Source organism: Wasmannia auropunctata, unplaced genomic scaffold (assembly GCF_000956235.1).
Source record: "Wasmannia auropunctata unplaced genomic scaffold, wasmannia.A_1.0 LD274219.1, whole genome shotgun sequence".
NCBI lineage: Eukaryota > Metazoa > Arthropoda > Insecta > Hymenoptera > Formicidae > Wasmannia > Wasmannia auropunctata.
Genome location: NW_012088671.1, coordinates 42,008 through 55,104, shown reverse-complemented (window position 1 = coordinate 55,104; position 13,097 = coordinate 42,008). Strand labels below are relative to the sequence as shown.

At 33.7% G+C, this 13,097-nt stretch overlaps 1 protein-coding gene across 1 annotated transcript in view; it reads left to right on the top strand.

Annotated features, from left to right (window-relative positions):
* Positions 1-50: 50 nt before the first annotated feature.
* The window catches only part of LOC105461951, a 16,525-nt gene continuing 3,478 nt past the window's right edge, over positions 51-13,097 (top strand). Inside the window, exons 1-2 of the mRNA XM_011708474.1 lie at positions 51-925; positions 10,273-10,580. Coding sequence (XP_011706776.1) covers positions 748-925; positions 10,273-10,538 — 444 coding nt within the window. The 5' untranslated portion in view covers positions 51-747 and the 3' untranslated portion in view covers positions 10,539-10,580. The remainder of the gene's footprint in view (positions 926-10,272; positions 10,581-13,097) is intronic.

Here is a 13,097-nt window from a genome sequence, read left to right as displayed (position 1 = left end):
TACGACACTCACCGTGTCGCACAACGCATGAGCGATAACAGCCGAGAAATGCATTAGAGGATGCATGGCATCGGCAAAAAGTTAATATGTGTAACGCGCTAGAAATCCGGAGCTTTACGAACGAGAGCTGAGAAGCGCGCTCGTTTATCGACGTAAAGCTGATGCAATTTAGAGTAATCACAGTGAAGGTAAAAAGATTTATGTATATAAATACATTTTTCTCCCCGACAGAGAGAAGGGTGAGAGAAACGAAAAAGACGGAAAGCGGCGGTGCGAGAAATCGCGATAATCGGGCGAGAAATTGAATAAGAGAGAGAAAGAGAGAGAGAGAGAAAGAGAGAAACAGTATAAGAGAGACATATATCATGTATATAGAGCGAAAATAATACGTATATCTATATCGACTCGCCGATCGTTCGCGCGAACTAAGAAAATTACCGAAAAAAACCCACAAACAACACAAGCAAAGACACACACAGTCGCGCGAAATCCACAACGTCAATCAATCAAATTCTTCTATTTCATCATTTCCGTGCCATCACCGACCCCCCACGACGTCGACGACGACGACGACGACGACAACGCGACGACGATCATGACGCTGCCGTTTGGACCCACGATTGGCGCTGTTTCATCATCTTTCCATCTTCATCAACGTCCTTGGAACACGATGGATGAAATCGATGACAACGACAACGACGACGATGACGACGACGATGACGATGTCGATGAAAATCTTCGACGATCATGAAAATAACAAAACGCACGAATTTTACGGCGACGAATAACGCGATCGATAATGACGTTAATGTCGCTGACCGATCGATTGAAAATCGTGTAGAGCCTGTCCTACCAACTTACCTCGAACGAGAGCAAGGACAGAGTGGTGCTTATATACGGCGACCGTATACAGGTGCGGAAAAAGGTAAAGATAACCATGTTGGCAGACAATTGTTAAAATGATGATTATGATGATAATGATAATGCTAATGATGATGAGATATCATACATATATGTGGTAGAGTTTACGTGTGGTGTATCAAGTGTCTGGATAGCGCGCTTCTCCGTGCTCTGCCATGACGTGAAGAACATATCAGGATCCCTTCAGCAAACCATCCATCCCTCGCGGTGCTCGATAATGCTTTTAAGAGCGATCAATCTCTGGATTGGCTTCCTCGGTGTCCGCTTTCATCCTCGAAAAAAAATCCTCTCTATCCGCTGCGCTTATTTAGGGGTTCTTGCATCCCTTGGAGGCTCGTCGATGGGGCTGTGCATATACATATTAATTAGCGTGCAATTTGCTTCTTGTGGTTATGGATGTATGGCTGCCTTGCTTTTAGGGGGTTTTTGGTGGATGCTTTTAGGGATGTGCCAGCATTTTAAGGACTCGATAGTTTTCCTGCGCTAATTGCTTCATTTCGAATATTTAATATTTTACTTCATATCTGTAAGCGACTTTTTATGATTTCCACAGTATTTACAGATACATAAATACGGATAAATGTGATGATTTAATTTTTTTACATATTTTTATTGTTTTTTTATGTTTTTTAAAATAACATATCGGTAATTTGTATAGTTAATTTATTCACGCTATATCACATATCAATATATTTTTATTTGTAAATTTAATTTACAGTTTTCTTAATACATAATTTATGTAAGTTGCAAAAATTTCTTTCAAATTTACGTTTGAAAACATTTCCTATTTCAATATTAATTTACAGGAGATACGTTTAATAAAAAATATGATGGAGAATATAAATTAATTATTGTAAATCTCTTGGTTGGCCCTCGAGAAAAATAGATTGCTTAATTAATTTTTTATATACTGGCAATTGACCAAATTTTTCTTTTCCATCGCCTTTCATAAAACCATCTTTATCACGCTCACAAAACTAGAAAAGTTTTTTACGAGGTAACATTTATTAGGGAAAAATTTAGAGAAAATTTATATATTCTGTTTCTCGTCGGTGAGAAGCAAAAATTCTAAGTTCTTTTTTACCTACTTGCACAATTTGCCATATTTTTAATAATTATAGTTTTTTGTGAAAATAAATACGTATGATCTGCAATATTAAAATGTTAATTTACAATGTAAAAAAGTTATTTTAGCTATTAAGAATAGGTTCACTCACGTTCACTCGTTGCTGTTATTAATTTAATAATAAATATGGTATCTAGGGGCTATAACACCGTTAACTTCCGATGGCATGGATATTTCAGGCATCGGAATTTAGGGCGCTTCACTGTCCTCGTGAAGCACGTCGAGTTTCACTAATCTGATCTTGTTGGTGAATACGAAAATTGACGACGGGCATTAGCGCCGTAATGCGCCGACTTTGCACTTTTTTTTCTTTACAGCATAACACCTCATCACCATGCAATCTCTGCGGTTTCGTGCCCTGCGCGACCTACAACACCCTTCTCCTTTTGTTTAAACTTCGAGGACAAAACATGCCGGAGTTGCTCGAGCGCGCGAAGGGTCGTGAAGGAAAAATTGCGCTGTCCTTTTTGAGATCGCTCTCGGAATATTTTCCGCTATCCCTTTCAACCGTCGGTCTTCTCATTCTTTTTGTAAAATTTATCTGCTTGGATTAGATTTTCCCGTTTATACTTTTTCAACGAAAAAAGAAGGAATACGTTGGCGGCGTAAAAATCCTGTCATATTCTTCTAAACTATTTTTCAAACATTTAAAACTTTAGAAAACGTTACTTCTTGGATGTGTAACTTCTTGAAAGCATATGTCAATTTTCTGAAAACTAGGACAACTTTTATTTAATTAATTATTTTGTGATTTTAAAATAGTGAGACGGGCATCTTCCACCATCGTTAATAAATCGCTTTTATGACAAGTTTTTTGATAAATTCAAATCGATTTTGCTCAATTAAAACTTTATTAATACAAAATTTTTTTGAAATTAGATAAAAAACAAAATTTTATTATCCTTTTTTTTCTTTAAGCTTAAATTATGATAACTATAATATTTTTTTGACAGTTTTATTAAAAAAAGATTAAATTCCTCAAAATTGATCGAAAAAATGAAAAGAGTTGCGCAAAATCTGAAACAATCTATTTATATAATATGATGTGTTTTCAATTTGCTATAAATTGCAAAATAATGTGAATAGTTCTAGCTTCAAGAAATTGATATTTTTTTAGATAAGTAAATTTAAATTTAGTTGCATCTTTTTGGCTCTCTCTCGCGCTTCCTTCATATTTTTTTTTAACTAAACGAAAATGTGACAAGCAGAAAATTCAAAGGGAGCGGGAAGTTAAGGTATAAAGAGTGGTATATAAAGAAAAACACATATACAACTGCCGCGAAATAGGCCGTTAGTTTCTCTCGTTTTTCCTTCCTTTTTTTGTAGTTTTATCACTTTCTTTCGAGGCGATTTAAAGGCGTCGGCGATTGAAATAGAAGTTGCTCGTGTTTCTTTCGAGATTTTACGGTCTGAAAAATACCTTCGGTTTTGTCGAACGTTCACTTTTTTTTCTTTTACATTACTGCTTTCTGCAACACATTTCACACGTGCGACACAAAAATTTTTTTTTTAATGTTTCCTAAACGAGTAATATAAAATTGTTGTTGCAGCATTTGCATACGCATGGCAAGTTTATCTGCTTGTCGTATTTCTATTTTGTCTCCGGTTCGGTATTTTAAGGATAAATTTATACTTTGCGAGTAACAACAAGCGAATTGTTATTGAAACATTTGCAATTTGAATCGGGGTATCGGTTGATTTATAATTCGTTTGCTTTACTGTAAAATGGATTAAATAAATTCATTCTCTCCAAATTAATAATTAAAATTGCAAATATACTTCAAGTTATTAAAAGAGATTTTGTTTCTATATTATTTATTTTTTATATCACTATTGTATTATATTATTTTTTATATTACTTTTATAATTTTTATTTATGTATTTTATATTTATCATAGTTTCTAAACTTTGTATTCTTTATTTAAGTGTTTATTAATTTTTAATAATTTATTAATTAATTTCTCAATATATTTATTTAGATTTACATGTACAGGGTGGGTCAAAGAAGAGGGAAAATTTAAAGGGATAAAATAAAAGTTCAGAAACTTTAATCAATTATTTTTAATGACATCAAAATTAGAACATAATTTACAAATTACCTTATTCTTTTTATATACTTGATGTCGTAACACTACCGTAGTTTCGCTTGATAATCATTACATCTTGAAAATGACATCCTTTAAATGATCACCTTTTGAGTGCAATTTCGAAGAATTGCTGAACCTGAAACAAATATTTGTAAAGAAATTGCAAGCATCAAAGCAAATGTTGCAAGAAGTTATGAGGGACTTCACAGGGAGCATGCAAAAATGCATTCACTTAAGAGGTAATTGTTTGAAGGATGTCATTTTGAAGATGTTATAGTAATCAAGCGATGTACTAGCGCGGCGACGCTAAATATTGTACGTAAAAAATAATTTGAAAATGGCATATTAAGTTTTATATTTTTTATGGTTAAAATTAATTGAGATAAAATTTCTAAGTTTTTATTTCACTTCTTTAAATTTTCTTTAGCCCGCGTATAAATTGAGAGAAGAGGTATTTATATCTAATCTGTATTATACATGATAATAAAATTATTTCGTACAATCTAATAAGTAAATAAATAAATAAACTGATGGTTAAATAGATGCGAATTAACACGTAGCGAGCGAAACGAGGATTAAGCAGATTATCTAGACTATCTTATTTGTAGTGACAGAGATGTTTCCCACATACGAAATGTAATTAGATGTTACGAAAATGACTATCAAAGGCAAAGGCTGCGCATTTATTTCAGTTAGATCTACTATCGCTCGTTCGCAGCCGCGGTACGTTAACCGAATCCTCGTAAATGTCTACTAAATTTCGCATAAACCCGCCGCGTCAATACAGCGAATAAATTTAACCGTAAAAACAGTCTTTACGGGGCTGTCGTCTAAATTGAATGCGTTTAAAGGCGTGACGTAAAGTTTTGCTTAAATTTTCAATGCTTATCCTACGGAGCTTTATCAGCTTGATTAAATCTTTCAATTCGTTTCTTTTACGATTCTCTCTTTCCGGCAAATATTAAATCACATACCTCGTCTTGTTACTACAAAAACATTGTTAATAAAATAAATCTAGCCGAGATTATACATAAAACTGTAGTAAATTAAAAGAATTAATGATATTTTTATTACGCTTATTATGCATACGTATATTTTATTGTGTTACTATTAATGGAATATACGACATATATACATATAAAACAGAGAATTTTGCTGTCGACCTTGAAGAGAATTTAAAGTTATACATATATGAATATCTTAGTACAAGCTCTTCTAATCCCCTTGCAAACTTCTGATTAATAATATAATGCTAATTTTAGCACTCTTTGCAGAAAGAGCATTGGCTATTAAACAGTTCATTTAGTAATAACGCGAGTTTTCCATTTAGTACGCTTGTATTACGTTCATCGATCGCGCTTTCTGCATTTGCAATAAATTTGTTTCCGGTGGATTATATTGTACCGGCATCGGAGATTATGCTCATATCGCGAGCAGTTAGCTTGATTGCACAGTGTGCATAATTTTATATGTATATGCGTGAAATTGTCAATACTTTTTTTCAGAGACGGAATTTTGATTACGAAACTTCTCTTCTTTAATTTTGTTGAGACATTAATTATTGATGCTTCAATTATTTACTGGCCTAATTATTAATAAAGCATGCGAAATAAAGAATACCTATTAAATGTAGTGGAACTTTGTAGGACACTCATATATATTTATATATATATGTGTGTGGTTGCGTTTTCGAGCGTTAAAATTCAAGGCACTTCGTTTCTATATTTTTCACGTCTCTCTGCTTTTGCGCATGAAGTTGGGGAGACGTCGTCTCAATATTCTTATTTGATCTCTTTCCGCATGTGAGGCGCTTATGCGTTTTATCGCGATTTTATGTAGAAATGATTTCAGAGTCAGTATTGCGTCGTACCAAAGATTCATAATGGGGGCACTTCTATGCAAGCTGTTCTCTGCGTTTTGCTGCTTTAATAAATTCATCAGGTATTATTAGAAGAATGTGCCTCGAATATCTGTGGACGTTTATATGCCGTGAGAGAAATGAAAGATGCAAATAGCTTTGTCGTAAATTTCATTTTTATTTAAATTCCGATAATCTCGTTTTCTTTTCAAATGGAAATAACGATTTATTTCGTGTTTAATTTGACATTTTTTTTGCCCCACATAGGATTTTGCTGTAATCTTGTTATCGTCCAACTATAAAAGAAGGGTAAAAGATTATATGATAACTTAGAATAAAGTTATTTAATTAAAACATAATTTAATTTAATTTACTATTGCTATATTACATAATTTATTAGTCAAATTATTATAGTTGAAATTAATTAATTTTGATAACATTGTTTTTAATCGATGAAATTAAATTATAATAATGAGATTAAATTATAATTATTTAGAAATTTTGTCAATTAATGTCAAGTACTTATAAGATCGTCATTTGAACTTCTAAGAGGAATATTGGTTTTTAGCTATAAGCTATGAGTAAAAATGAATAAAAATAAATTTATAATATATATAATATATGTACATATATAAAATAAATCCTTTTTGTTATTATAGCACATTGGCAAAAATTTTATATTTTTGCATAATACGGTTAAGATATTAAGTTTTTAAACATTGAAAAAAGAAGGCGTTACTTCACTATAGTAGATTTAAAAAAAAAGTTTGAAAATTGGAAAAGATTATTCATATTGCTACTATTATGTTCACAATTATCTGCGAATATTATCACTTACTAGCTCTATTCCTTATTTCTCTGGAGAATTTAACGCCTCTCTAGAATTATCGCTTCTGATTCAGGATGTTTGGACTATTCTCGAACACGCTACTGCACAAGCGATTCGATACGTCCGCGCGACCTCGGGACACGTCGCGATTTAGTGCATGTAACTGCATGCACTGCGGCGTAACGTGGAGTCTCGCTGTATAGTGGAAATTATTAGGACTTGTGAAGTAAAGGCATTATTGGACCGAACGCTTTTCCGTCGTGCAATTGCGAGGGATTAATGTTTGCGCTCATGCAGCGACAACGTGTCGCGCGGAGGTCGACCTACGCGCCTTAAACTCGCTTAGAATTTACTGCATTGCAGTTCTTGCGGATCTAGCCATCGGTGGGCAAGTGGAGTAATGCCGAATTTTTGTAGTTATAAATGAATAATTATCTTGAAATATTTTAGCGTATATTGTAGCGTAACGTATATATTCAACGCTATTCGATGTGCTAATTGCATCACGGGCAATGAAATATCCAACAGTGTTTATGAAGTGTTCTGGAACTACGGATATCATATAATTATCCACTTTTTAAGTGAAAAAACAATGTCAACAGTCTTGTTATTTAACTTTAGGTTCGTCTTAAACATATTTTTGAACAATAGTAAATAACGGCGGTGGTAACGAAAATCCAGGATGGGAATGGGAAGGGGTATTTCAATATTCAAAGGATATACAAAAATACTCATTGCATATCTATATCACATATGTATAGATCTTCACGTGGCACGTGTCGTGTACAGTGTTCTTAAACATTTTTAGCTCGCGACTCTAAGAAAGTACATATATGAAATTGGCATACGGATCTAAATAAGATATGACGATAGATATACGTTGAGGATTTCAATCCTCTATTTGAGTTTCTCACTATTAGCAACGATGTAATATATAGATTACATTAGAAATGTAAGGTCAAATATAGAGCCGGAGCGTCACTCGTGTATGTCTACGTCATATAGCTTAATTCAATAGATACGTCACACAACTTGCATATACGTGTTATCTTAACACAAATTTAAAATAAGACAGGAAGATAAACATTATTTATAAGATATAAATATTTAATTATTCATTTTAATATATAGAAATTAATTAAGAAAGTCGCTTTTTAAAAGAAAAATCTGCGATCGCAGCTTTAAAAATTGACTGCTACAATTATTTTTAAACTGCTTTGACATTTATTACATTTTCAACAATTTATTTCTCCTATCAGAGACTTACTCTCATATTATCTGGAAAATTTTACAGGCGCTAGTTTAAGTTTCTAGTTCTCGTAACTTTGTCGGTATAACGTCTGAAATCACACGCATCGATATACGTAAAATTCTCTAAAAAAATTTCAATTAACCTTGTAAAAGTTTCTGGAGATTCTAACGAACAAAATAAGACAAATAAGAATGAATTGCGCGGTAATTAATTATATTCCGCTTTATCTTCCTTTAGTCGATCGTTATCTCGGCGCATTTATGCTAGCAATTATGAAATCGATTTGCAATTACCACTACACTGCCTTATTACTAATGGCATAATTAAACGTCTGTGATAAGACTGATCTGCTGTTATTAATCACGAAAGACGTAGCATAGTAAGTCACGCTGGTGTTAAAGCGCAACACATTAACTGTGTGATTACTGCGGTAAAGTTCTGCGTACGATTAACGTTCGAGAGGGTCATGCTGCCAGGACGAGCTATAAACTCGGCTTAGAAACTACGTAAAGTATGACGATTGCTTGTAATTGTTACGCTGCGATTACATCAGGAATTGTTCAATTTATGATCTGCGCTTGTAAGATGTATTTAACGCACTTCGCATGCGGCTGTCAAAAGCGATTTCGATTTTCCGCTCTATATTATTATACTTCTATCTCGCAAAGCCGATCTTACAGGCGTCTCAATTTCTGGAAAGATACAACAGTTTTGTCCTGATTATTCTTGCACAAAATAAGCTCAAAGAAAAATTACAATAATCTTATATTCCAGTTTATTAATATAAAATTAAGAAAATTTTTTATTAATTGTGATTTATTAATATAGTTTTAATATATATTTAATAATTTGGAAAGCGGGCATGATAATTGATAATTATTACTCATAAGTTATGATTGCATTTCAGAAATTTATCGCATGTTTCATTTTTATATTAAGACTTATTTGTCTTAAGTCTTTTTACCTCTCGCACGTATTCCTTAAGTATTAAATTTAAAATTGGATCGAAAACGTTAAGATTTTTACCACGATTAAAGGCTAGTTTGCATTGCAGAAACAGAAATGCAATCTTACAATTTTAATGGTTTAACCTTCAACTACGACTTTAACGTAAGATATATAATACATTCATACACGTTTCTTATAACTGTTATAATTATTGTAATGGTACATTTGCAATTTTTTTTTTAAGACAGTCAGGTTAGCCTATTTATTTACATAAATATTATAATCTATAAATGGAGATGTCTACGTTATTTTCAAGCTCAAAAGTAATTCCGCTTACAGTTGGCTTAAACTGCGTGTTTAAGTTAATTTAAGCAATAAACGTACATATATTGTTATGTACCGAACAAACATACCATTTTGGTATCAGCGAAATGTCTTGACTCCGTGCACTATTTGCTTCCTTCTACTTCCATGTTCTACGTTTAATGGAATGTACTGTTCTTATTATTGTTGTTTTGTTGTTGTTGTTGTTATTAACCTCCTTAACTGTGTTGCCATTGTTTGCTTCGCACCCTGGTTTCCTCTCGATTGTTTCCGCTCGTATATCTGTCGCATCGTATATCGTCGCATGTTTCTCTCTGCACGCGTAATTCTTTTTTCATCTTGTTCCCCCAGCCCTTGTCTCTCAATCTCTCTTCGCTCTTCTGTCTCTTCTCGGGAGTCATCTGAAATTTTTCCCGAATTCCCCTCGTCCTCGGAAGATTCACACGCGATTCTTACCCTCGAGAATCGTTCGAAGTCCATCAATCCGCGACGATTCATTTCTATTCTTAGATCATCAAAATCCTTGAAATCACAATGTAAATTCATATATGATTAACATCCCAACTTGATCGTGGCATCGATGATCATTTTTCTTTCCCGAGGAGGACGAGGAGAAAAGGGAGCGAGAACAAGAGAGAAGAGAGGGAAAGAGTAGACATAATGTATAATTGCTTAGTCTGAATCTAGAGATTAAAAGCTAGAGAACAATTGAGTGAAAGGTAGAGTAAAAGTAGCGAAAATGCAAGTGTGAACGAGAAAATTAAAAAGGAATGAGAGCGAGAGAGAGAGAGAGAGAGAGAGAGAGAGAGAGAGAGAGAGAGAGAGAGAGAGACAGAGAGATGGGATGTGAGAAGAATGAAGAATAAATGAGAAGAGAGGACGACAGAAGGATAAATTCAAACATATTCGAAATGCCGCTTGTTCCAGGACCTAAAGAAGCGCGATTCCCACATCTGCGACATGCAGGCCCTACAGCCACTTTCGGCCCCCACCAACACCGCCAACACCGCGCCCGCCATGACTACTTCCGGTGGGCAGCCACCGCTCCCGGTATCGGAGACCGTTTGAATCACGACGATCACGAGAACCGATCACGATCGTCTGTGTGCGATGCGCTAGCCACGCAACATTATCACACCATCACACCACCTATAAAACTCACCGCCGTCCTCTTCCACACCTGTGCTCGCTGAACTCGATGAACGAAACCACGGCCGACCACGGTCGAAGCAACGGTGAGCCATCATCAATCACGAATCTTTAAAGGGTGCAACGCGCGAACCACCGGAAGTAGTCGTGGATCTTGTTAAGCCCGTGCCGTGCGATTTTTTTCAATTGTTCTGTTTCGAAAGTCCCGTAAGTGATAATCTAAAAGTATCGCGCGTATATGGCCGTTTATTTATGCAGAATTTACGTATTATTTTTAATATTTTTGTGTAGCGTATATGATATATAATTTTGTAGAGCTAGTTGAAGTTTTCACTTGGTTGAGTTGAATGCAATAGAAGAAAATGTATTTCCGAATACTTCTGCACGCAGATACATGTATACACATACATATAATAGTGGTAAAAATGGAAAATAATATTTGATATTTTGTTACTAAAATATCCCAAAACAAAGTATTATACATTTTCTAAAAATTTGTTTAAGTTTTGAATATTGTTTTGGAAAACGCTCTTTTTACATTAGCCTCACTTTCCGCGAAATTATGTCACTTTTGCTCCACTATACAGGGTGTCCCATTTTAATCGATCACTTCAAATATCTCTTGAACAGTGTATTTTAGAGAAAAATGTTTCAGACAAAAGTTTTGGGACTTCGTGGGGGACATAAGATGATAACATTGGTTTGACTCTGAGTGGCATTGTCAAGGTCAGGACAAGGTCACTTTGAATTTTTTAAATGGAAACCCTTATTTTTCATTACATATTCTTGTAGCGCACCTCGAGAGTTTTCCAAAACACATAGATAAAATATTTTTTTATGAAATAAATTTTGAATTATGAAGCTTGAAAGTTGGAGTACCGTCGGCATTAGCATCATCCAAGGTGTCCGAACACTAGCTAAAACCTTTTGAATGTTGTTCAGAATTATGAGCTTGACAACATGTGTCAAGATCATGATTATTGGAAGATGTTTCTCTTTTTTTTTCAAAAAATAAAAATAATTTTCAAAAATGAAAATAAGAGAAACAATCTCCAATGATTATGGCCTTGACACATGTTGTAAAGCTCATGATCCTGAACAACATTCAAAAGGTTTCAGTCATTGTTTGGGCACTTTAAATAAATAATGCTAATGCCGGTGGTACTGTAACTTTCAAGCTTTATAATTCAAGATTTATTTACCCAAAGAACATTTTATTTATGTGTTTCGGAAAGCTCTCGAGGTGTGCTACAAGAATATGTAATGAAAAATGGGGGTTCCATTAAAAAAATTCAAAGTGACCTTGACAACGCCACTCAGGGTCAAATTTATGTTATCATCTTATGTCCCCTCGAAATCCCGAAGTCCCCCAAAACTTTTGTCTGAAACATTTTTCCCTAAAATGCACTGTTCAAGAGATATTTGAGGTGATATATTTGAGGTGAATAAAATAGGACACCTCGTATATGTACGGGCTTTCAGAAATTGAAATTGATCCGTTTTGAATGTACCTTCGGACTGTTACTAGTACAACCTCACTAAATTATGTGCATTGTGATTGCAAGTATGTCGTTGAATTCACACGTAACTAGTTTTGCTTATAGAATCTATTTGCGTTTACTTCCGGCGATTCCCACTACACCCTCGAATATCGACTGATTTCTGTAATTTGAGAAACTTGATGATTGAGAAATGACAATTGAAATTTAATGAAATCACTCTAATCTTGCGATTAGGATTAGAGTTGACTTGCTTATTTGAAAAAAAGATGGCTTTATTTTGCATTAAATAAAGATTTTTTAATTATGTTTAATCATTCTTTGTTATAATTTTGACAACATGTGACATCTTTAATTATTTATTAATCTAATTGTAAGATATTTTGAAACTTTTTAACGAATATAAAAGAGGATATATATATATATATATATATATATATATATTCTCTGTAATCTATAGCAATAATGTATGTATGTACAAAAATTTTTGAGCTCCTTAAAAGATTTTATTTATTGTTAACAGTTTCTCGCTTTAGAATTAGTCTTTTTCTTTTTGTTAAAATAGCGAGAAGATCATGCTAAAGAGCACAAATTAATTGAATCGCTCAGAAGCGAATTGACGATCGGGACTAGTCGGGAGGAAAGAAGATTTATGATCGGCGATTTGAAAGGTGATTTATAATGATTGAGAAACTGACATATGGTAATATTAATTGTTTATATTACTATAATTAAAATAGAGCGATAATGCGGAAATTTTTGCTAAGGAAAAGTCAACTCCATTTACAGAAATACGTCATTAATAGTACGAAGAAATAAAAGATATACGTATCGGGGTGTCCCGTCACTACCGCATTATCTTTTAAGAACGTGTTCTTGAGATAATTTGGAGACGAAAATTCTAATATGAAAATGTTGAAGCTATAATAGTTTTTAAATTAGTAGCGGTTAAAGTTCTCGAATCACAGAGCTGACATTTCGCGCGCTCAGGTATATCGTAGAATTTTCGTCTCCAAATTTCGTCTCAAGAACACGTTCTTAAGAGATAATGCGGTAGTGACAGGACACCATGTGTATATATACCTATATATATACAATATATAT